Here is a 24,353-nt window from a genome sequence, read left to right as displayed (position 1 = left end):
TTTGGGACAAATTTCTTTTTACCAGCTCATGTGTTTCCAAGGTATTTAATAGGATGCAGATTGAGGACCCAGTGAGAGTTGCTGAGAACAGCTAAGCAGATTAGGCAGTTGACTTTCTAGGTGATCTGAAGGTACAGCTGGATGCCTGTCTGGATGTCTGGGCTTCTGTTAAGACCAGGTGGAATCTTACCTACCTGACTGTAGTTGCAGTAATGGAGCTCATCCTTCCTTTGAGCTTGAAGTCCCTCAGTAGAGGAGCAAGAGTTAAACTCTTTGGTGAAACACCACTTGTTAAATTCTTTCTGGGATCAGCTCATGTAAAAGTTGGAATTACACATGCAGTGCCCATTTTAAGATAATTTCCTGTCCAAATCCCTGCCCAGAGTAGTCTTGTGTCAAGCAAAATTCTTAACTGGAACTGGATTGGTTTAGATGGGCTGCATTTGAAGTATGCTTTGAGACTTGTATTCCTGTAGATATTTGGGTGTTTTTTAGCAAAACCAGGCCAATTATGGTGTACAGACTGGAGCTCAGTCTATTGTAATCTTTATCCCAAGGAGTGAATGTTCTTGAGTGCAGGACTGACAAGTAGAAATGCAAAAGCATGGGGTTATTAATTTTAAGAAGTGTTGTTCGAGGATTGCAGTGGGTGATTTAAAGTGATTGTCCCGGTGTGGGTGGGTTGGCCTTTCCCTCTGTTGCATTTGAGGGAAGGGCAGTGCCCCGGCTGTCGCTGCAGTTGTGCTGCTGGCACTTGGTGAGCGCTGCTGCTGTCGCCCTGCAGGCAGAAGCGGCCTGGCGTGGCTGGCGTGCGGCCCCCAGCTGGAGGTGGTGAACTCGGTGACAGGGGAGCGGCTCTCTGCCTATCGCTTCAGCGGGGTCAGCGAGCAGCCGCCCGCCGTCCGCGTGGTGAAGGAGTTCTCCTGGCAGAAGAGGACTGGGCTCCTGGTTGGCTTGGAGGAAGCAGAGGGAAGTGTTCTCTGTCTCTACGACCTTGGGATCTCAAGAGTGGTTAAAGCAGTTGTTCTTCCAGGAAGGGTATGTATCTTTTTGGGGGAATGAAGGTTTTGTGTTGTTTGGTGCTGCATAATCCTGTTTCAGGAAAAGCTCTTGTGCATCTCTTTGTATGACTTATCCTTTTTATATTGCTTTAACATATTGTCAGTTCAGATTATCCAGTCAAGAGAGCCTTGATGTAAAATCTTGGACTTGGCAGTTGCATTATCCTTTGAGCTTACTGATAGTAAAAAAAGCCATTGTAGAGCATATAATCACGAAATTCTCCACTTTAAAAAAAAAAAAAAAGGCATTGAAAACCTTTATTTTTTTTCAGACCAAAAAGGAATACTCAAATTGTCTATAATATTCCTTTTCTAAATGGCTAATTTCTGTCAGGAATACTGTCCTTAAAGTATGTCCGACTCCCAGCATTGTGCCGTTAATGACTTTGATACATTCCCATCAATCTCAGACTAGGAAGCAGGTGATGTGGGAACAGAACAGATTTTTCTGTTAACTTAGGATTGGAAAAAAGATTTTAGTGAGTTGTCTGTCAGATAGTTGGCAGATTTACTTTCAGTCTGCACTCCTTGAGTCTCTGCTTGTTGAATATTGTGTTTGTGTCGATGGGATACAGTGGTGTAATGTCAATAATTTTTTCTGCCTTCTGTAACTCAAATTCAAATGATGCTGTGTCCCTGGCCCTCATTAATGTAATGGAAATGAGAATCAGATTAAGTTATCAGAACATAAAGATTCAATGTGTTTTTATCATCTTAGAATCTGCCGCTAATAAATACTTATTTACTACTCAGTTTTCCCTAACATTATTTGGTATGACTTACCAGAGTACAGATCAAAGTCTTTTTAGTAGTAGTAAGCATTTGTGTTAAGTTCTAAAGATACAAGTAATGTCAGTGTTCCAGTGTGTTGTTTTGCTATCTGCTCAAGTTGTAGATGGAAAAGCAGGCTGTGTGCTAGCATGAACTTAAAATAAGTAAATTATGTTTTGGTAAGTGATGTTAGTGTGTTAGGTTTTACTTCTTCTATCTAAGTAAGCTGGGAAAAAGCAAAGGTTAAGAGGTAAGAGCTATGTTGCACATTGAATCCATAGCTGTGGAAGTGTTTTGAAATAGACGCTAGTTCCAACAATCAGTTATGTTAGAGTGTTGTTCTATACCACAAAAACTGATTCAGGAGCAGAGATGAAGCCCTGCAAGAAAGAGTTGGTTGTTGGGTGATGAGGGGTAGGAATTTTGAAATAAAGCCAAAGCTGCTCTGAAGGTTTTGCTCTTATGCCCTGAAAGCTCAGAATTACAAGTATGTTTGGTCTGTTGCTTATGTTTTTCTTCCTATGTCTTTGGTATTGTGTTAGTTCATAGTCAGGACACAGGTATTGCTAATTGGAGTCTTAACTTTCAGGCTGTGAGTGGGAGTAAGGGTAAGCAAAAACAAGAAGATAAAACGTGCACTTGGCTGCTGTCCATATGTTTTGAATTCTTTCAGAAACTCATATTTGTATATTATGTAATGTATTGTTTGGGGGGGATTGATTTGTATGAATGTTTCTCTGATTTTCAGATTGGTTATTTTTAAAGGTAAAATGTGGTTCTTAACATTACTTTCTGCAGTTCTGTCTTTAATCTTTTAAACCTTTAATGAGCACTGTGTTTTTGGGACTATTTTCTCAACAGGTGTAAGTTCTGTTTACAGCTAAGTTGTACAGTTTAATTTAGAGCAACTGCTCCAAGATGTCAAGTTGTTAGTGTATTAATGCAGGATGTTTATTGTGACTGTGTGAATGCTTTTTAGTGTAAGAATGGATGTTGAGTCGTTCAGAGAATAAATAAATCAGTTAAAAAACCCAGGCTCAGGAGCTTAGAAAGAATTTTGGCATAATGTCTTTGCATGTGTCTGTGAGTGTCTCTCTATGCCCTCTTGATGTGTGTGAGATGCAACAGGAGACTGAAAATGTTGATGAGTGTGATTTGAATTGGATTCTGAATTAAAAACATGAAGTGCATCAAATTGGTTTCTAACAGTTGCGTGTTTCAGAACTGTTGCATGGTATTTTCCCAAATTTTCCTGGTTCCTATGAGGCAGAAGGGCAGCATTCAGATTCAGTGAGCTGAGAAAAGTTTTCTTTGTTCTTTCCCAGAATGAGTTGGCAAAGCACTAGGAGAATAGGAAAAAGCAGTGCATAGCATAGTGGAAAAATATGTCATTTCAGGAGCTTCTACATGGAAAATTGAAGTAATCAGGGAACATTTTTGGAAGCCTATGCAAAACTAGTAAAGATTCATTTGGAGCCAGTTGTACAATGAGGAAAATAACTTGAAAAGAACTCACTAGCAACACTTCAACTTCGGCTAATTGCACAGCAAGATTTGTTCTGTTTCCTCTTTGGTCACCAATGCTTAGAACACACAAATCGGAGTAATCAAAATACTTTCATTAGTCCTCGGAGCAGCAGAGAGGATTAAAAATTTAATTTGAATCATTAGAAATCTGAAAGAAAACCAAGTTTACTAAATAGCTAAAGATACTTCTAAGGTTGGAGTTCTTGTGTTGAAGGTGAAAGGTGGATTGTATAGTAGGTGGCCAGGCAAATGCAGTCATAAGCAAGTGCTTGATACAGGATAGAAGAAAACCTCAGGGACCCTATAAGTTTGGATATTTTTCCCATTTCTGGGGTAAATAAGCTACATAACAAGATGGACTACCTTGTGACGCTCACGTCTTTGTTTCAGACAAACCTGTGTTGCTGATGTAAAGCTGTCTGCTTTCATGGTGCTGCATTTGTAAGAGGCCAGAAGATAGCCCCTGTTCTTGTGTTGTCCTGCTCCTTGAGTGCAGGAGCCCTGGTGTGCCTGTGTCTCTGCTGGAGCAGTCAGTGTTGTCCTGGGTGTGCTGTGGGTGCTGCAGGGTCTGTTCACCTTGTGCTGAGGTCGTGGGCAGTGCTTGGCCTGTCAGGGAGCAGAGAGAGCTCCTGCCCCAGGCTGAGCAAGTTCTTGTTTGGTCTCTTGCTGTTGGTTTAGGCTGCCTTTTACAGTTTGCCTTGCCATCTGTAAGAGTGCTGGTGTGCATTTAGAATTTTTGTTGGATATTATCAGTCAAAGTGAGAGCCAGGGTAGATTTTAGTTATTCAGCATCTCCCTCCAACCCTTTGTAGGAATGTTTCATCCCCATGGAAATGGTGTATCTGGTGTACCCCACAGCCACTACCTTGTATCATTGCAGCTCTGATTTAGCTTACAAAATGCAGGGTAAAGAAGGCCTGGACTGTATCACAGTGCTGATTGATTGACTTTGAGTAGTGGGAGAACTAGATCTAGCTTTGCCTTTATTATTTAAGTCCTTTACACATGGTAAACCTCCTAGCATGTAATTGATTTCATGTCTCTTCTTAGATGCAATTATTTCTAAGTAGGAAATGGAAACTGGTAAGCTGTAAAACGGAATATGCCATTGAAGTGGAGAGAGCTTTCTTTCTATTAATTTCCTTTCTGCTTGATACAGTAGGGAGCAATGATTTGTTTTTAAGTCTTATGGACCTGTATTTCCTGTCCTGTCCCTGATGTGCTGGTGCTGGCTTCCCTTCTGAGGGTTCCTCCTGGGGCTGTCACAGGCTCTGACATGAGCGTGCCGTTCCCTGCAGGTGACTGCCATCGAGCCCATCAGCAATGACGGCGGAGCCAGCGTGAGCACGCGGCACCTGCACCAGAGTCTGCGGTGGCTCTTTGGAGTGGCAGCAGTGGCCACAGATGTTGGCCATGTCCTTCTGGTTGACCTTTGTTTGGATGATTTATCTTGCAGTCAGAATGAAGTAGAAGCATCAGGTAAGCTGCAGTTTTTAAACTTGAATTTAGAAGTAAGAAAATGTGTTTCCTTTCAAAACCCAGCTTGTATCCCAGTGAAGATCCCAGTGTGCTGACTGACTGCTGGCATTTCTGACACTGCCCACTGCTGACTGCAGACAGCAGTTTGACATGGTGTGGTTCTGAACTGATCCAGCAATGGAGTGGCTTAATGCTCCTGCTGATGTTCAGAAGGGCCCTTGCTGCCCACATCCCTTTTTCCCTGTGATTCTTGCCAGTGGGAGGTAGGAATTTTTCCATTTGAGTCAGTGCAGCTGTGTGATAGGAAGTTGTGTTAGAGGTACCAAATTCCTTGGGAGTGTTCTCCTGTTTCCATCAATGGCTTGGGGCAGGCTTTAGGCATGTGTTTTACAATAAATCTGGCTTATCAAAAGTCCTTCATTTGGGTGAATGAATCCTGCAGTCTGTGTTTTCAGATTGCAGACACTGTTTTGGGTGTTGTAAGAGTGGCTTCAGGTGTTCGTATCCCTTCAAGTAGCTTCCTCATGATGTCCAATAAAGGAATTTGTCTACAATGGTTACATTTGTACCCAGTTTTGAAATAGGAGAGAGAATACCTGTCCCATTGGAGAGTCCTTCTGTTCTCTGAATGGGTGCAGAAACAGGAATAGCCAAAAAAGATGCTGCACAAATGGGCGTTCCATTTGCAGAACTAGATTATATACGTTGTATAATCACATCAGTTTAAAATGCAATTGAAGTGGCATAATGCATTCATTTCTTGCCTGCTTTTATGTGTTCAGATCTAGAAGTTGTCACTAGAATTCCTGCTGAAGTTCCACAAAGAAGAGAAGCTGTGACCAGGGAAGGGAGGCATCTCTGTTTTCAGTTGCGAAGTCCTTCAGGAACAGCAGTGTCAACCCTGTGCTACATAAGCAGAAGCAACCAGCTCGTTGTGGGATTTTCTGATGGCTACTTGTCACTATGGAATATGAAAACTCTGAAGAGGGAGTAAGTAGTCGCTTCCACTTGGTTGCATTTGGAGGTGCAGAGGTCTCAATTTTTTGCTTCAGGAAGTCATCCAGTAGGGATGTGATAGAGCTGATTTTTATAAGTCTGTTCTGTCCAGTCATATTTTGTGGACTCAAGCAATGTGCGTGTTTCCCTGAGAGATTTGGAATGATTCACAACCAGTTACTGCAATTAGGGCATCCATTGAAAGGCTTCACTGTATGAATAATGTGATTTTGGTGATCATATTCTTTAAAGTGTCCATGATGGATCTAATTAGACATGATAAATCAACAGTTGATCTGTGCCTGAAAACACATTGTTTCCTACATTTCAGCCTTGATGAAATTGGTGGTTGACTCATTCCCGGACCAGGAATATGTGAATGAAAGTTTGTTTGAAAGATTTGGAGATCAGAATAAGGGATATATATATATATTTTAAGCAATAGTGAAATTTAGAGGTGATTTGAAATCTGCCACTTGAAATACATGACAACATTCAGATAGGTGTTACTTAAGGAAATCTACAGTGCCTCACCAGAAACTATGTATGTGTTGTGGATGCATTATGGATGCATAAATAGACAGTGGGCACATAATTACATGCAAAAAAAAAAAAGATTATGAAGATGCAATTGAAGTTCAGAAGTTGGGAAGGCAAATACTTAAGAAGTAGTGGCTTGTCAGTCATCAGTTGTTTTAAATGGAAGTATGACCATCTATACTTTGAGGGTAAGTATGCAAACTGCTCTTTTTTTCCCAGAAGATGCTTCTACCCTTCTACAAACAGCCAGAGCTAGCAGGCTCTCCTTTTTTCTATATTTTTCTTTTAAACCTGTAGGCACCACTCCCAGCTTGAAGGAGGAAGGATTCCTGTCTATGCAGTTACTTTTCAAGAGCCTGAGAATGATCCCCGCAATTGTTGCTACTTGTGGGCTGTTCAGTCTACACAACAAAGGTGAATATAATCCTACCATAAGTCTCTGCTTTTTTAATATTTGTTCACATTCGGTTGTTATCTGTGTACTCATGTTGTTTCTTTAACAGTACAGGAGATGAAAAGTGTTAGGCTTACAGTGCAATTTTTTCAGGATATTACATTTGCAAAAGGGGACTTGACTCTTTACTACCTTGTGGAAGAAGGCAAAGGAAACAGTGGCTATATTTTTGTGCTTGCAGTCTCAAATTATTTCCCTTGTTTCTTGATGACTGCTTCAAGATTTGCGTGGTATTCCCACCATGATACTCAGTACCATTTAAAGTGGTTTAGGCTGCAGATGCAGAGCAGTAAACATCATAAGCAAGCTACTTAATCAGCACAGCTGTTCATAGACTGACAGTGTTCTTAAGTTCAACTTAAAAGCAGTTTTCATGGAGAATGCTTTATTGTTGTGAGCTGTTTCTAGCAATTCAGCAATTTTTTCATTCGTGTTGCATATTAAAGCTTTCCAAAGAAAGGCATCGTTACCATTTGCCCCTGAAGCTGTTCATGTCAAAATTTCCTCCTTTCTGTTTTAATGGCTAAATGTGATCAATTATCATGTTTTGGGAAGCAGTGTTTTTCTTTTCAGCAAGGGCATGCTCTTAAGTCTGTTTCAGCCTAGATCTAATAAAATGATAATGAGAATTGTAAAGCAGCTTTGTAACCAAGTTTTCTCATTTATGCCTTTTTCAGTGAAGGTGATGTTGTGAGTTTACATCTGTTGCAGTTAGCATTTGGTGACAGGAAACGCCTGGCATCCGGACAAGTCCTGTATGAGGTAAGACAGGCCAGTATGTGAGAAGATAAAAATAGTAATTTGTCTAAGTAAGGATCAGTTAAGTTGACCAGATTAATATTTACCATGAAAGATCAGTGAGACTTAAGAAAAGTCCTTTGATGAGTCTTTTTAGGCATTCTTTTGTCCATACTTTTCAGAACAAGTCATAGAATCATGGAATGGTTTTGGTTGGAACACCTTAAATATCATGTATTCCAATCACCTGCTATGACTATGGATGCCACCCACTAGATAAGTTCTCTCAGGGCCCCGTCCACTCTGGCCTTGAACACTTCCAGGGATGGGACTTCTATAGCATCTCTGGGCAGCCTGACCTCCAGAACCTCACCACTCTCACAGTAAAAAAATTCTTCCTAGCATCTAATCTAAATCTCTCCTGTTTTGCTTGAAAACCCCTTCTCCTTTGTCCTATCACTATCTGCCCTTTTAAAATGTCAAAGCCTTACTCTTTTTTATAAACTCCATTTATGTGCTGAAGGGCTGCCCTGAGGTCTCCCAGGATGAGGTTGGACTTCTGGACTATGAGTGCACATTGCTTGCTGTCCACCAGAACCCCCACCAGAATCCTTCTTGGCAGGGCTGTTCTCAGTCACTTTTCCCAGTCTGTAGTCATGTCTGGGATTGCCCCATTCCAGGTGCAGCACCTTGCACCTGGACTTGCTGACCTTCATGTCCTGGGATTCCCATTGGCCCATCTCTCAGGCTTCTCCAGATCCTTCTGGATGACATCCTGGCCTTCAGTTTTGTCAGCTGCACCTTTCAGCCTTATGTCATCTACAAACTTGATTAAGGTGCACTTGATCTCACTGTTTGTGTCATTGATGAAGATATTGAAGAGCACTGATCCCCACACAGGTTTCTGAGGGATACACTCAACATCATTCCATGCCTGGAGATAGACTGTTTGCCACAACTCTCTGGCTTGGTCCTTCCAACCAGTTCCTTATCCACTGAGTAGTCCACCCTTCAGATCTGCATGTCTTCAATGTAGGGATGGTGAAGTCATGAGGGATTGTAGAGAGGCCTTGTAGAAGTCTGGGTAGATGACACTGGTCAGTTCTCCCTCGTCAAGTGTTTCAGTCACTCCATGGCAGAAGATGGCCACATTGGTCAGACACAGTCTGTCCATGCTGAAGCCATACAATTTTTTACTTCAGTGTCGTGAGTTCCACCTAGATTCATCTGCAAGGAGCCCTTACACATCTGATTCCTGAAGAGGAAATGGCTGTTACAAATGAAATTACTCTTAATTTAAACATCACATGAATGGCATGTAGGAAGGGAAGACAAGCCTTTGAATAGCTTTGTGTTACCAAACTGTAGATTTGAGTAAGCTTCTGTCTATCTCCCTTTCTTTCAATATGGTCATATATTTCTCTTTATACATTTCTGATCTCTATTTTATAATCTTGTTTTTCTTTTAAACTCTGTCAGCCTGACTTCAAATACACCTACAGAAATACCTACAATGTCTCTTCAGCCTTGATTCTTAAACTCAGTAGCTGTAAAGATGACTCTTGTTTTGAGTTTTGAATGGGTTGTCTCTGAAACCTACTCTTTAAGCCAGCAAAAGATGTACAATGGTATGATTTGGTCAGGAAAATCTCCGTAAATTTTTAGAACTAGTTGCAGATATGCTGTGGTATAGAATAGATAAAATATAGAAGGGATATCATTAGGTCTCAGATAATCTAACAGAGGCAAGAGGCACCTCTATAATGTTTTATAATGTTTTATAATGTTTAATTCTATTCAGCATTTCTATATGCACGAAATTCTACCAAGATCTTTTTGATGGGAAAGTAATCTTAATTCACAGCAAGTCGTTCCTCCTGTTTGACACTTGTCCTTGTATGTTCTCAGTAGTACAAAATGAAATTGAGGTAATCCTTGGATTGTGGTTCAAAGATATTTTTTTTTAATAGGGACTTTGAGTTTTGAATTTTTTGAATGAGTTTGAATTTTATGCTTTTTTCCTTTTGTCTGTAGGAGAGGGCCTTCCTGATTTGGAAGTGTTGCTTTTGAACAGATAAGGTTGGGTGTTGGGAGGAGGTGGTGTTTCTTTAAAATAAATCATCTGTCGTGGTGATGAAGTAGAAATACCTTCAAGTGGTTCAACACGTCTGAATATGCATGTCATATCTTCATGTGCAGTTTTTAAGTGACAAAAATATACAGTGCTCTAGAGGAACAGAACACCTTGTTTACTGGGAGGTTTTCTGTGTTTGGTTTTGGGTTTTTTTTAAGGGTTTTTGTTGCAGTTCACTCCCACATCTTGTAGTGCTCTAAGCACTTTGGCAGGTTGATAGGAGAAAGTTTCTTCAATCTTCTCAAGCTTTGCTTTTGAATTTCAGTTTTGTTTTATCCTCTTAAAAGAAAATTTTTAGCTAAGTCTTAGTAGTGACAAGGGCAGTACCTTTTACTGTGTGCTGCACTGGGGAAAAAGCAATTGTCTCTATTTCCCTCATGGCTGCTACTTTTTTCCGTCTGAACAATTTAATGTTAAAATGTGAGACCTTTAATTATTTAGCAGTTATTTGTCTTGGTTGTCTTTTCTGAACAAGATGTGACAAATGTCAGTTTATACCTCAGAGATTTGAAATGTTTCATCAGTCTTTAAAAATGGATTTACTAGAAATTCCACTTGACACTCTTAAAAAAAAAGCACACAAAGTGATAAAAAAGGTTACTGTGTTTGTGACCTGAAAAACCTGTGATGTAGTTAAGGTAAGAGTTGGATCCCTCTGCAGACTGTACAACCAGTAGTAAATTCACAGGCATATGTAGAAAGATTATAACAGGAACCAATCTTAGAAGGCTGTTGAAGAGAGCTGAACATCTGCACCCTCTGAGGAGGAAAGACAGGTTCTTCAGCTGGCTTACAGATAAACCACTTAATAGTGTACTTTCATGCTGAGACCTGATAGCATCTACTTCCAAAAAATCCCCACAAAACAATTCTTAATCCATTCCCAAGGGATGCATCACGATAGGATCTGTGCTCACCAGTGGACACTTAAGTGTTGGAATTCTTATTGTGGTCACAGATTGGTCAGTATGACATGATGGCTCTCTTCTCGTTGGTCTTCAGTGACATAAAATTCAAGAGTAGTTCCCATTTGCCAGGCCAAGCTTGAGTAAACAAGGAGCAATTAATTTACTGCTGCTCCTTGTTCACTGAGTATGTGTCATAGGAGCTTAAAACATTTGTCTGCTTACATCACTGCTGTACATCCCAGGAATCAGACCTGAGGCTATGAAACCATGCATTTTTGACTTCATATCATGGTAGAAGTCACAAATGGACCTTTTGGAACATGTGGCACTGTATTTTTATAAACGTGTCAGACTTGAGTCTCTGTTGCCTTCAAGGCTGGTTTAAATCTGCTCAAGTAAGAAAACGTAAAGATACTCTTAAATTAGACTTGCAAAGAGCTCTTTTAGATCATCTCAGCAGCTGCTGTATCTTGCAGATCAGTTCATGGTCCTGGAGCATATCCTTACCTTTGTTCTGCACAAGGCTTGAGTACAGTCTCTGTGTTCGTGTCAGTGTCTGACCAGTGCAACTCCTTTGAACACTGTCCTGTTTAACTGATCTGGAATGTCATTTCTCAATATCTTCTATGCACTGGAGTTCCTTAACTTAAATTTGCTTACCCCAGTGTGGAGAACCTAAAACAAGCTGCTTTGGTTAGAAGTTGTCTTTGGCAGGAACTATTTGGTATTACTTTCTCCTTCCCCTCTGCACTGAAAGGTGGAATGGCTCTTCATATATGAATGAAAGCAGAAATTTCTAGACATTAAAATTAATGCAGGATAGGTTTATGGAATTTTAGTGCTTTATCTTCTGGAACTGTCTTTTGGAATGGTGAATTTCTTGTTCAGGACATCATCTCTGTTAAAATTGGTTTTAGTGATTAGTTATCCTACAGTGAAGATGAGGTTCTTTGCTTAGGCTTCATGTTAGTTTTTCAAAGAGGTGGTTTTGGTTTTTCTTATCTGCCTTGCATACATCTGTTACTTCCAAAATTCCTTAATAAAATAGTGTGAACTGTGCATGCTTCAGAGCAAAGTTTTGCTAAGGAAATGCTAATATTTGAAAATGTGCAAAGCTTTTTCAGCCAATATCTGTTAAAATTTGATACTTAATTCTTTTGAACGTCAGATTTTTCTTATTTGCTATCAGAAATAAGTTCATTAGAAATAAATAAGTTTATTAGAAATAAACAGTACAATATGCATGTTATATTAGATATATACATTCTGTCTTAGTGGGTCTCATGAAAATTAGCTTTTTTTTTTTTTTTTTCTTCTCACACAGGGTTTGGAATACTGTGATGAAAGGTACAGTTTAGACCTCACTGGTGGAATCTTTCCCTTGAGAGGGCAGACCAGCAATACTAAATTACTCAGCTGTCAGACCATAGAGAAATTTCGCAACCATGCTGACAGAGAGGATAACGTTAATGAAGGTTTGTTCTGCTTGGTTATTCTGAACTGCATGGTTTGGAAATCTGAGCAATGAATGCTGTTCTGTACCCACAGTCTTAAGTATTCATCTAGCTGATCTTGCTGAGCTTATTTAAAAAGTAAAATTGTTTGCTGAAGTTATGTGGGACTTTTTTATCCCTCTGAACATCATACTTTAAGGGAAAAAGTAGGCTTTTTTTATGTTTGCTGGGATGCTGGAGCAGTGTATGGAGTCATCTGTATAAGGATGGTCAGTCAGTTTGTTCTGCCAGTTGTCTGCATTGAACAGTAAGATCCTTCTGTCTCTTGCTTAGGAATGTTACCTGAATATTTTTCATCCTGCTCAAGACTCTGGCTGCATCCATTTAGCACCTGGTCACTACTGGTGTTGCCTAGGGCTCAGTATTGGAGCCAGTTCTATTTGATATCTTTTTTTGATGATCTGGATGAACAACTTGATGAGCTAATAATTGTGTATTTGGTTTGTTTTGGAACAGGTACAATTTGAAAGAGAGGCAGTATGATAAAAACCTATCACATTGACATTTGCTACTCTGTATATTGTTTTTATCATTCTTAATAAAGTCTTGTGTTTCTTGAGTGCAATAATAGAATTAAGCCAAAATAGAAAGTGATACTTTAAAACCACCAAATATCTCATATTTTCTACAGTAAGAAACAATGTCTTGTCTTTGACAGTAATCTCTCCTGACACCAGTGTATCAATCTTCAGTTGGCAAGTGAATACCTATGGTCAGGGAAAACCATCTACTTATTTGGGAGTGTTTGACATCAATCGCTGGTATCATGCCCAAATGCCAGACTCGCTGAGGTAGGTCTTAATTAAGAGTTTCAATATCCCTACAAAAGGTTAATTTGAAAATTGCTATTGAGCTTATGCACTTGTTTTCTTTAAGGCCAGAAGAATTCCTTCATGATTGCCCCTATTTTGCCCTGTGGTCACTGGATCCTGTAATAAGCATGACTTCTCCAAACCTCATTTTGGATATTCTGGTACACGAGCGTAGTCTGAGTCGGGGAGTTCCTCCTTCTTATCCACCACCTGAACAGTTCTTTAATCCAAGCACCTATAATTTTGGTAGGTATTTCACTGCTTCTCTTTTGAATAGTGGCAAGCTTTGGTGGAGGTGAAATGCCACTTGAGGGGTTCTCTTTCTTGTTCATTGTTTGTCACATGAAAACCAAACCAAAAAAAAGCCCCACAAACCTTCTCCAACCTGGTTACTGTGTCCTGACAAGGCACTTAGTCTTGTGAGACATATCTGACAGGCAGCTGAGTTTTGGATTTTGGAGCTTCTGTAACATGGCCTGGGAAGGGGTGATGGTCCCAAAATGAAAAGCCTTTGAGCCGAGGCCCAAAGCACAGCACTAGATAGCTCTCAAGTTTCTAGAGACAGAGAGTAACTCCTTTTTATGGGATGTGTGTGAGTGATGTGAGGAAGGAAAGTGGTGCTGGAGGTTTGTCTTTGCGGACAGCAGTATTTATAAAGCATAAACTGGTGAGAAGGTGCCAGGATCTGTCAAATGTTCCTTGTTTCTGCAGATGTGACCTGCTTGCTCAGCTCAGGAGTTGTTCACATGACTTGCACCGGCTTCCAGAAGGAGGTGACTTTTTTTACTGTATTGAAAGTGTCAAGAGATGAACCTTTGGTAACTTTTCTCTTGCAGTGCTTTGAGTGTCAGAGACCACTTGATGCTCACACTGCCCATCCACATGCTTAGCTGCAGTCATATCGTGCCAGTTTGATGCAGATGGCACTGTTGTAGGGAGGCATGAGCAGGGATTGAATGGCTGGGAAGGATGGGTGTGGTGGAAGCTGGGGAAGGTGTTTGCTTCTTTGTACGGTGTGGAGTTGGGGTCTTGATCCCTGATGAACTTGAGGATGGAGAAAGGGAAAAGTGATTTAACTGTTGAGGAAGAAATGCATGTTTTTTCTCTCAACCTTGGCCAGATTCTGATTCCTGAGCCGCTGCACAGCTTTTGACAAACTCTTTCAAATTAAGTTCCTGCTCACTAAATATACCCATATAAATCATCTCCTTTACCAATGAGCATAGAGTCTTTCAAAGAATGATTTGAAGTTGTATTAGTTTTAACTTCTACAGAATGTAATTTGTGTCAATGCTCAGGGAAAAGCAAGGCCTGTGTATTGACAGACAGGCTGGAAAATACTTTCTTGCCTTCAGCATTACAAGGATTTTTAAAGAAACTCAAACTGTTAGTGTCTACATAGCAATACTTACCAAAATTGGTAACCTAAAGCCTGCTGCTACTAGTGCAGCTTTCTGACAGTCTAAGTCTTCTTAGTGATTAAATGCTGTCTTAACCTGTGTGTCTTGATTGATGTTTCAGACCCTGAAGTTTTTGAAGAAATCTGGTCCTTTAATAAGTGAAGCCATCCGTGACAGCTACTCTCGGTGTCTTGTAGCTGGCTTGCTGTCTCCAAGACTGGTTGATGTCCAGCCATCCAGTCTGAGTCAGGTGGGTGTATGCTGGAAAATCCAGAGAGAAATATATGCACCTTGTCTGAAGGCTGTAGAGGCTACTAGACCATGATTTTTGATTGCACACTGCTCTGAGAAGCAGGTTTTGACATACAGTTAGAAGAACATTATTACTTCTGCTGACTGTGAGCAGCCCTGAGAGGTTTGTCTTCAGTGTATGTAAATTCCATGCCTGGGTCTGCATGGGGAAGCATTCAATCAGTGCTGGGCACGTGCATCAGAAGGCAGCTCTCCCTGGGAACAGCCTTCATCCTCTTCATGCCCCCAGGGTCTCAGAGCCTTGGGTGCAGGGCAGTAGGGTTGCCTCAATGGTGCTTCCCCCTCAGATGTGCGCTATTACAAACACCGGCTTGCTGCACTAGACGTTATTTCCTTCCAAGGAAGTGCTAACCAATTATAATGGTGCTCTCTACCTGACAACTGCATCACCACTTCCTCTCATTATCCCTTCATCTGGGAATTTCCCTTCCCTGCACCCTCTCAAACTGATCTTTACCTCTGTAGCCTTTGCCTTGAGCTGTGGTAGCTTGATTTCCTCCTCTTAGACTGCCCTCTTGCTGCAGCACCTGCCTCAGCTGGATCTCTCAACACTGCTGCATTCTGTCTGTCACCACAGTGGCTTCACACCCCTCTCTCGTGCGTTTTCCATTTTCTGTGCAGCAAACTTTGTTTCTCATCTGAAGGGTTTCATGAAAGAAGGAGCCTTTGTGATGAACAGCCCATCTTTCTCCAGGCAGGGTCAATGCTGAAGGGTTCAATGGTCATCATGGAGGGGAGAGCAGTCTTCCTCCTGCCTTCATCTTCCTGTCTGTGGGATTCTTCAGCAGACTGTGGAAATGTGTCAGGAAAAATAGCACTTCTGCATAGTGTGGCAGCTAAAACAAATTTGGCAAGCAGACCCAGCCCATAGAATGCTTATTTTGCAAGCCTGGTGTAGGCTTTTACATTCTGATTAGATGTTCTGATGTCAACTCTGGTTGGGAAGTAACTTGGGAAAGCAAGAAGTTTTATGATGACCTTTGCTGAATTGTGACTGTATTGTTCAGACACTGCATTAAATAGGGATTGCTTTTGAATACTAGGAAGAAAAAATTCAGAATTAGGGTCAAATAACTTGGAATTTTGTTTGGTGCCCTGAGTAGTATTTGGCATGTTTCCTTGTCTGAAACCAGATTTCAGAAAAAGGTGGAAATATCCTGTATGTCTTCTAATATGTAGAAATTGCTCTTAAATGTCATGATTTTCTTAGAATGCAAACTTTTAAAATTTGTTTTTAAAAAATAGAGGAAAGAAAAAAAGAAAAATTTGTTGCAGAATCATTTCACCTGAAATAAATGTCTTAGCTTGAATAAGCTGCTACATTATTTCCATGTGTGTGCATGCCTGTGCATTATCCTTCTCAAGGACTGCCATGGCATTAGAATACAGTAATTGAACAGCCTGAACTTCCAGACCATTAGAACTGAAATGTTTCATATCTTTATGGTGCTTAAACAAATTGAAACTTAATGTTTTGGCTGTCAGAGCTGCTTCCTGTCTTGCTGGTCTCAGGAGCTGCTTGGCCTCAGCTTCACTGTCTCCATGCAAACACAGTGGTGTTTGCTCTGTCCCCTTCATGTGTTCCTGATGGCAAAGGGTTGTGCCCGCAGTGCATAATGGGTGTTAGCAGGGGATGCTACTGGAAATAGTTAACTGGGACTCAGTGAATGAAGACTGAAACCCTGAGGCAAAGAAATAGAGATTGAAACTAGCCTGCATAAAGTTGAAATGTCAGAGGAAAACGTTCCTGTGTTCCTCAAACCAAGCAGCAGTCCAGCCTGTGGGTAGAATGAGGAAAGAGTCAAGAATATGGAAGTAGCTGCATTTGCAGGTGATGTCTGAGTGGGTAACCAGTCAGCAGCAAACACTTCTGTCAGTGGCTCAGGTAGTGTCTGATTCAGAGCTACTACATGGGTCACTGACAGAAGCTGCAGTGTTTATCAAGGTGAGACTGAGAGGAAAAGTCTGCGAGGTTGTGATTTGCTTGTGTCTGTTCTGTTCAGGAGGAGCAGTTAGAGGCAGTGCTGTCAGCTGCTGTGCAGACAGGCTCTTTAGAACTTCTGACGGGATGCATTAAACACTGGACTTCTGAAGGTAATGCTGCTTCCACTGTTTTTATGTTTGTGTTTTGGTTACAAATCGTGGCTTCATGTCCGTTTTGTTTTCTGTTTTTAAAGAGCAGCCAAGTTCTGCTGTAAATTTACGGTTTGTTCTTGAGTGGACGTGGAACAAAGTGATCTGTACAAAAGATGAACTGGACCAAATATGTGAGTAGTGGTGTGGTGGTTTTTAAAACCTGGAGTCATTCTTTGTAAAGGATCATCTTCAGTACTCTGCCAGTGCATGCTGCTGGTTCTTTAAGTGGTTCTTTAAGTCTCTTGAGGTTGTTGAAGTGTTGTAGTTTGGAAGTGTGCAGTTGCTGTGCTGAGTGATGATTCAATGTTTCTCCTTGACAAGGTGTTCCGCTGTTTGACGGCTCCTGCAACTTCATTGACCCGCAGACATTACAGTCCCTGCAGCACTGCCAGCTGCTGCTGAGCAACCTCAGCACAGTCCTGAACTGTTTTCTAGCAGAAGCCCGAGAGCTTACAGAGAAAGGTTGGTGAGAGCCCTGCTGGGCCTTTGGTGTGATTGTTAACTTTTGGAAGGATGCTTGGCTTGTAACTGTGGAGACAGGAGCCATTGTTGTTTTGGATGGTTGGGAGAGAGTCAGGTTGAGCTGGGAGGAGGGGTTTAAATCTGATCAGTTGGGACTTTGATTTAAGCCACTTTGAGTTCAGGGGAGCAGCTTGTTGTGGAATTCATGAGGCTGGGTAGGAGAAGGTACACTGGTTCAGCACTGAGCTGAGTAATCACCTGGGCAACAGTTGCAGCCACTGAGTGTGGTAATGCTGAGAAGTGTTCCTAATTGTTAGCTAGCAATTGATAGTTGTGTGCAAATTGCTGGGAAATACAATAGAAACTGAAATATGTAATGTATAAAGGAAGTTCCTTTTGGCTTCTGATTTTATCAATTGTTGTTGGCATCTTGAGGGAAAAAGAGGACTATAATCTCTTTTACTAAAATAAAAATCTCTGCTACGTGGAAAACATAGTCTTCTTCCATCTTGCAGATAAGAATATAATTTTTCACTTTAATCTTTAGTGATTCTGTTTCTCTGTACTGTTTGGTTTTTGTTTTGAGGGTGAACAGTGGTTTTTTTTTCCTTCAAATTCATAATTGATCCAGGGGGGCAACTACATGTAAGAAGAGCTCCCCCATGGTGTTTTATAATTTGTGTTTGTTCTGCTGAGGGGAGCTTTGTAAAAATGAGAGGAATATCCAAAATATCTTATGCCTTTTTTTCAGGTTTTACAGACTTGACAAATAAGCAGATGGTAACCAGCCTCATTTCTTTGTATGCACAAGTGGTGATCTGGTTCTGTCGGTCCAGTCTCCTTCCCGAGGGTTTAGGTAAGCACAGAGTCTGTAGTACCAAAGCACTTGAGGTTGTGTGGTTTCTGTCTGTCTGGACCAAAGTTTTAGTTGAAAAATGTTGTCTTACTTCTTTAACTTGCTTTTTATTTATCACCTGTAGATGATCACATGCATTTGTCCAGACCTTTCTACAATTACCCTCTGATTCAGAGCTACTATACGGGTCACCGAGAGAAACTCGAGTGCTTATCAAGGTAAGACTTAGAGGAATTCTCTAGAAAGCTGCCACTGTTAGACTGTGTGAGAGTGATTATTTTTGCAGTTAAAACCCTTTGTCTGCACTCCTTGGCATTACACATAACAGAGCATGAAAGCAAACCTGGAACCCAAAAGGTCATTGCAACTCTTCTCTTGGGTTTGTGCGTTGGACTCCTTGATGAAAATGTTCATTGTGAGCTAAGGACCATCTTTGCTCTGACTCTGAAATCTGTGACATTGAGAGGCTGGAATGAGTGTTTTACTCTGTGCAAGCCCTTGGTCCCTTTTGTTGCAGAGGCAAATGGGATTCTGATTGCTTGATGATTGATGGAATGGTTTCCCAGCTGGGAGAGGAAGTGGAGAAGTTGTGGCGGAGAGATGAAGGCGGCACTGGGAAATACCCACCTGTTAGTTTACATGTGAGTGTTGTGTTCACTGCAAACCCCAGCAGCAGCAGCAGCAGCAGTCCCCTAAAGCCAATGATGGTGAAAGACAGGAGCATTAGAAAACCTTTTCATCTTTCATTTCAGGCCCTGCTGGATCTCTATTTGCTAGAAAGCATTGAAGAAAGTGACAAACATGCAATTGTATCCTTTCCAGATTGTGTTATTAATCCTTCAGTGTGTGCAAAAAAAAAGTTTTTCATACTTCTCACCTGTGTGTGGTTAACAACACTTTTAAATTTATGCCTCAAACACAGTGTGACTGAACACATTTATAATAGAATTAAGTCCTTGACAGAAGCATTTTTTAATTTCTTTCTAGATTGGAAGTTTACTGATTTCTTTTTAAAATATTTTGTTGAAAAGTCTCTTCTCCTATGAGAAAACATGTTCCCTAAGTTGAATTCAAGGTAAAAACCTCGCTTAGTTCTTTGCAATTTTAATGCAGTTACTAATATTTTAAGACACCTCTTTATGTAGCATAGGACTGCTTGTGAGTATGATGCCCTAAAATGTACTGTTTCAGAGTAAAAGGGTTTGTAACAGTTGCTTTCCAGTTGCTGATTTTTGCCAAAATCATTTGTTTCCCAGCCTTACTAACAGTTTGGTTTTGGGTATTTTTTGTGTGAAAAGTGCAGGCACACTGGATATTCATTGGGCAAAAGCCTAATTTTTAGGCTGCTGGAACATGCAGAATTACCTTTGTTATTTGTTGGCTAAACCAAGAGTAGAGCCTGGAGAGTAAAAGGGTTAAAAATGGTTGTGGTCCCATGCTGCCTTATTCAGACATGTTCCTAACATGGGATGTCAGAAAGGGAAGATGACACTTTTGAGTGAGGGATCCACATGCAGTTTTAAACACAGTTTCAAGCAGTCAGTGCCAAGTTGCATTGTAAGGGCACCATAATTTGTGTTGGTTGTGTGAAGACAGGAAATGGGGAGAATAAACAGGTGTAGAACTTGTTTTCTTTAATAATTAGGCATTGGATGGTGAAGTGTGTTGCCTGTCCAGCTGGTAGCTTCACTGACAGAAGCAGAAGCCTGGGTTTTTAAGAGCAGTATATAAACACCCAGTATCTGCCTCTTTGATTGCCTTACAGAAATCCACAATTGTTTATTTCTGGAAGTATATTCAGAATACAGTTTTGAGATTAGGACCTACCTATTGATATAATGGGTTTTTATAGCTTAAAATGGCAAGATCAATACATTAGGATTTGCTGCTTCCTGTGATGATAATATTAATATGTTTTGCTAAATGTAATGTGATACCAGTTTTTCGTTTTAGTGATTTATTCACCTTAATTAGATATTCTCAGACAATTTACCTGCTGCTGGACATTATGCATTCCTTTCCAAATAAAACAGAAACTTCAATTGACTCCTTTCCAACTGCCTTTGCTATCCCTTGGGGTCTTGTTAAGCTGATTCAAGGGTTTTGGCTTCTAGATCACAATGATTATGAAGTAAGTATGAAACAGTTGAGTTGGACACACATTGCACTGCAGAGCTGTAACCAATAACATTGTTTTAAAAATTGATACTTAGGTATAAGGAGCTATTGAAGCATTGGAAGCTTTTTTTTAACACTGGTCTGACATCTTCAGCAACAAGTTATGATTTGAGATTTTGTTTTAACTACTTTAACAGAAAATTGATTGAAACAAAGGAGTAATCAACTTAATGCTTAATATTTGCATTTTTAAAGCTGTCCGTGGTTAGGTTTACAGCAGACAGGTTGGGCACTGTTTCTAGAAGAGTGTTTTGGGTACTTAAAGCATGGAAGCTTTGATGATAACAGGAACATTTGAGACTAAAGACAGCAGGAGTGACTTTTCAACCTAATAGCTATTCTTCCTGATACTGAATGTTGTTCTTGTCACTGTGCTAACACAACCAGTTTTTTTATAGCGCAAGTTACCAAGTAATGTATTTCTTAAAAGCGCTGTCTGTACACGGGGTTTTGTGAACTTAAAAAAATCTGATTTGTTCCTCTTAAAGCATTCATTTTGTTCTGGGTGGCTGATATTTTTTTCCCCTGCAAATAACTGAAGAATTTTACTGATGTGTCCTGGATCAAGTATTTTCTTATTTAGACCTCTCAGTTGGTCTAACCCACGTCCAGCCTTGCTGCAGAAAGTTTTGACTCTTTGTTGCCTGGCTGTGTGTATCTATGGTAATGAAGCTGTTCTCAACTTGTGCAGAATTCCCTGGCCCTGCTCTTCCATCCAGCTACACTCAAGACAGTGTCATGGCAGCACATGAGGATAATCCAGTCCCTGATGTGCCAGGGGGAGCACAGGCGAGCCCTCAGGTACATGCAGATGATGAAGCCGTCCATGTCCAGCAGCAGTGAGGTGCGGCTGTTCCTCACCGTGCTCTTGTCCAACAGGTAAGGAACCTCCCCTCTTTTGGCATTCACATCTTGGGAAATGTGGAGAACTGATGGCACAACTGGGGCTCCCCTCCATTTCCTTTGAGCTTTGAATGGATACCCTCACTGTGGGGCATCTTCGTGGCCTCAGTGTTTCCATTCCTTTCCATGTCCTAAACCTTAACTGCAGGTGCATGGTGGAGGCTTGGGGTCTGTTGCAGCAACACACCACGAAGTTAAACATAGAAGAGCTGCTAAAGCACATGTATGAAATCTGTCAGGAGATGGGGCTGATGGAGGATTTGCTGAAGCTGCCCTTCACAGACACAGAAAAAGTGAGTTTGGAGAAGAGACAAAAAAACCCTTGTCTCTTGGGCAAGAGAGGAGGCAGAATGGTGATGATGTTTGAAATGTGTTATTTCTCACAGGAGTGTTTGGAGAAGTTTTTACAGACCAAATCTGGTGTTCAGAACCATGAATTCCTCTTAGTCCACCATCTGCAGCGTGCCAACTACATCCCAGCACTCCAGCTGAATCAGTCCATGAAGGCCCATCTGTTGGTAAGGGTAGCAGTCCTGCTGTGGGAAATTATGAATTAAAACTTACAGACCGCGATGGACTCCAGTTAAAAGCGTTTGTTTGCATCTGAGGAATAAATATGTATCTTGTCTTTTTATTCAGTTCCTCAGATCCCTCTGTCATGTATGGTTTAGGTTATGGAAGTTGTTTGTGTTACTTGTTTCTGTGGAATGAAGAGTGCGTTGTATGTCGTGTCTCGTATCTGGCTTTTACCTGAGAGCAGTCTAGATGCTCCACAGGTAAAATTTGCCTTATGGTTTTTAGTTGTAAGTTTTGAAGTTGTTTGGAGTTTTTATGTTTTTGGTTTTTTTTACTAGTCTTCCTTGCACTTTCCTGAAACTACCAGGTGAAATTGATGTGTGGTCCTGGGTGGAATCTAGAATTTGCTGTGGTTCTGTGCAGTGGATTTGTTCTCCTTTGTCTGTAGAGTGAATTTAGGCCTTAGTTAGAAAGAGCAGAGACAGTCCTGTGCAATGAACTTCTGGTGAATTGTTAACTTCTTGCTTTGCACATTTCCTTTGTCAGAATGATCGTGATCCTCGTTTGAGAGAGAGAGCAGTAGCCAGAAATTCTCTCTTAGATCAGTATGGCAAGATCCTTCCCACAGTCCAAAGGAAGCTGGCAGTAGAGAGAGCCAAGCCGTACCGTTTGCCTTCATCGGTCTTAAGAGAAGGTAATTTGAGAGAAGGGAACGAGGATGTGCAGCTGGCCATCACTTTGAATGCACAAGGCTGATACTGCTCCCTCTTGCTTTACAGTGCCAAGGCCAAAGCCATTATCAACAGCAACAAGGCAGGCTAATGCAGGAAATGTGCATACAAGAGCAACTTTCATCAGTAAAGTGTTGTCCAAAATTGGAGAAGTATGGCTAGGAAATGAGGAGAAAACAAATACCTCACGATATCATAGGTAAGCAGCCTTTTATAAAAGTTACTCTTAAGCTGCATGTTTGGAGGGGGAGGTGGAGAGAGAGTGAGTTGTAGGAGAAGAGAAAGATATTTCAGTTTGAATTGTGTTAGTTTTTTGGTGGGAAGGTGGACATAAATTAGCTTTGTTTTGCCTTTCTGCGCATATATAACAGCTAACAATCAATTCCTCATGTGCAGTGTTTGGAGAGTTTTTCTGCTATGATAATCTTCTCTATACACATGCACATATTTACATTATGGCAAATGTGTTTACAGTGTTTAAGAAGCTGAAACTCAACCTGTTTGTCACTACCATGAAGCTCTTGGTGTACCAACTTTTATAGACTCATTTGTGTGATCCTCACAGTAATCTTTTACCAGTTCCTGCTCGGTTATTTAAAAATAAGCAGAATTAGTGAGAGTGGAGAAGAGGCTTAAAATTGTCAAGTGATTGTCCTACATGGGATGTAGTTAGATAAACTTGAATTCTGATATGGCTGGGCTTTGAGGGAATAAAAATCGATTATGTTTTCATTTTCCTTCTAGTCCTAGAACTACAGAGCCAGCAGTCAGTACACATCCTCTCCCTAGTGCAGAGTTGCCTGATGCATTTCTTGGGACACCTATTACAAAACTTTCTCAAAGGTGTTCAAGGTATAGTAGATCTACAGACTTTATATTTCAAAATTGTATTGTTTATCATGTATATACATGTGCATGTGTGTATGCTTTTTTTGATTTACCAAGGATTGTGATGGATTTAGTGTTGCATCTCAAAGAAAAAGTCAACTTAGGGACAAAATTAGGTACACAATTTGAAATGGTCCCTGCATTGAAATGTATATGAGTTTTCTCCGCTACTGAGAATTAGGTCACTTGTGCAACATAAAATTGGGTATTCTTATGTCAGAGGCAGGGATTTAGGAAATTAGGTATGAAATGTAAAGAAATAATGAAAAAATGCTCTAAAGTGCCTGTCACTTGTTTGTGGGACTGATTGATCACCCCCTGCAGTGAGGTTGTATTTCTTGTTTGTCCAGTGTTTTTGTTCTGCATCATCTGAGATAATCACAGCATGTTTTTTTTCATTTATTAATTGATGTTCCAGTTTGAAATGTGTATTTTAACAGGTTGCTGGATTTGGTGGTTCGTCCTGTTCCTTCCCGCTCAGTGGCACAGGAGGAGAGCTGGCAGTCCCCATGCAGAGCTTCCACTTCTTTTGTGGCATCCAGCCCCCTGAGAACAAATGCACAGCGCTCCAGCTCCCAAAACAATCTGCCAAGAGCATCAGAGCTGAATTTACTGGAAACTCCTCGTGTGGTCAAGGTTTGTATTTTAAAAACTCAGTAGCAACCAACCAAATGAAAAACTTGTGAGGTTTGTTTTAAGTGAAATCTCCAAAGTATTTAATAGAAGTGCTTCTGGATTGAAATTTTTGGTATGCACGTGGTTATTACATACACAGCCCTTTTGGAAGCACTTAGTTGGGAACAGTCTTTAAGCAGGAAGCTTTAATTCTCAGTTGAGACAGCTTGTCCCATAGCTTTGTGAACTAAATTTATTTTTATTGTATGGAACAATCCCATCTTTTCACCTTCTTGTGAAGTATCATCCATACTAATGAACTAACTTCATCCTCCTCTTTTGAAAACCCTTTCAATACTATAAAATAATCTGAGGTAAGAGCAGCTGAATGCTTCTACATGAAGATGTGTAGGTATTTCTGC

The 24,353-nt window shown here is 40.7% G+C and overlaps 1 protein-coding gene across 1 annotated transcript in view; it reads left to right on the top strand.

The window, feature by feature from the left end:
- LOC131080979 (protein ELYS-like) overlaps window positions 1-24,353 on the top strand; it is a 41,139-nt gene that overhangs the window by 5,380 nt on the left and 11,406 nt on the right. The window contains exons 3-27 of the mRNA XM_058019794.1: window positions 785-1,038; window positions 4,658-4,838; window positions 5,621-5,828; window positions 6,672-6,788; window positions 7,506-7,590; window positions 11,933-12,083; window positions 12,781-12,913; window positions 12,999-13,180; window positions 13,646-13,707; window positions 14,456-14,584; window positions 16,650-16,740; window positions 16,824-16,913; window positions 17,104-17,244; window positions 17,996-18,100; window positions 18,225-18,318; window positions 18,618-18,741; window positions 18,853-18,909; window positions 20,085-20,231; window positions 20,970-21,157; window positions 21,330-21,474; window positions 21,568-21,699; window positions 22,244-22,391; window positions 22,477-22,627; window positions 23,173-23,280; window positions 23,757-23,952. Coding sequence (XP_057875777.1) covers window positions 785-1,038; window positions 4,658-4,838; window positions 5,621-5,828; window positions 6,672-6,788; window positions 7,506-7,590; window positions 11,933-12,083; window positions 12,781-12,913; window positions 12,999-13,180; window positions 13,646-13,707; window positions 14,456-14,584; window positions 16,650-16,740; window positions 16,824-16,913; window positions 17,104-17,244; window positions 17,996-18,100; window positions 18,225-18,318; window positions 18,618-18,741; window positions 18,853-18,909; window positions 20,085-20,231; window positions 20,970-21,157; window positions 21,330-21,474; window positions 21,568-21,699; window positions 22,244-22,391; window positions 22,477-22,627; window positions 23,173-23,280; window positions 23,757-23,952 — 3,419 coding nt within the window. The remainder of the gene's footprint in view (window positions 1-784; window positions 1,039-4,657; window positions 4,839-5,620; window positions 5,829-6,671; window positions 6,789-7,505; window positions 7,591-11,932; window positions 12,084-12,780; window positions 12,914-12,998; window positions 13,181-13,645; window positions 13,708-14,455; window positions 14,585-16,649; window positions 16,741-16,823; window positions 16,914-17,103; window positions 17,245-17,995; window positions 18,101-18,224; window positions 18,319-18,617; window positions 18,742-18,852; window positions 18,910-20,084; window positions 20,232-20,969; window positions 21,158-21,329; window positions 21,475-21,567; window positions 21,700-22,243; window positions 22,392-22,476; window positions 22,628-23,172; window positions 23,281-23,756; window positions 23,953-24,353) is intronic.

The sequence above is a fragment of the Melospiza georgiana genome, chromosome 3 (genome assembly GCF_028018845.1).
Source record: "Melospiza georgiana isolate bMelGeo1 chromosome 3, bMelGeo1.pri, whole genome shotgun sequence".
Lineage (NCBI taxonomy): Eukaryota > Metazoa > Chordata > Aves > Passeriformes > Passerellidae > Melospiza > Melospiza georgiana.
Note: the sequence above shows the minus strand (reverse complement) of the source record. Positions and strands in the feature narration are given on the sequence as shown.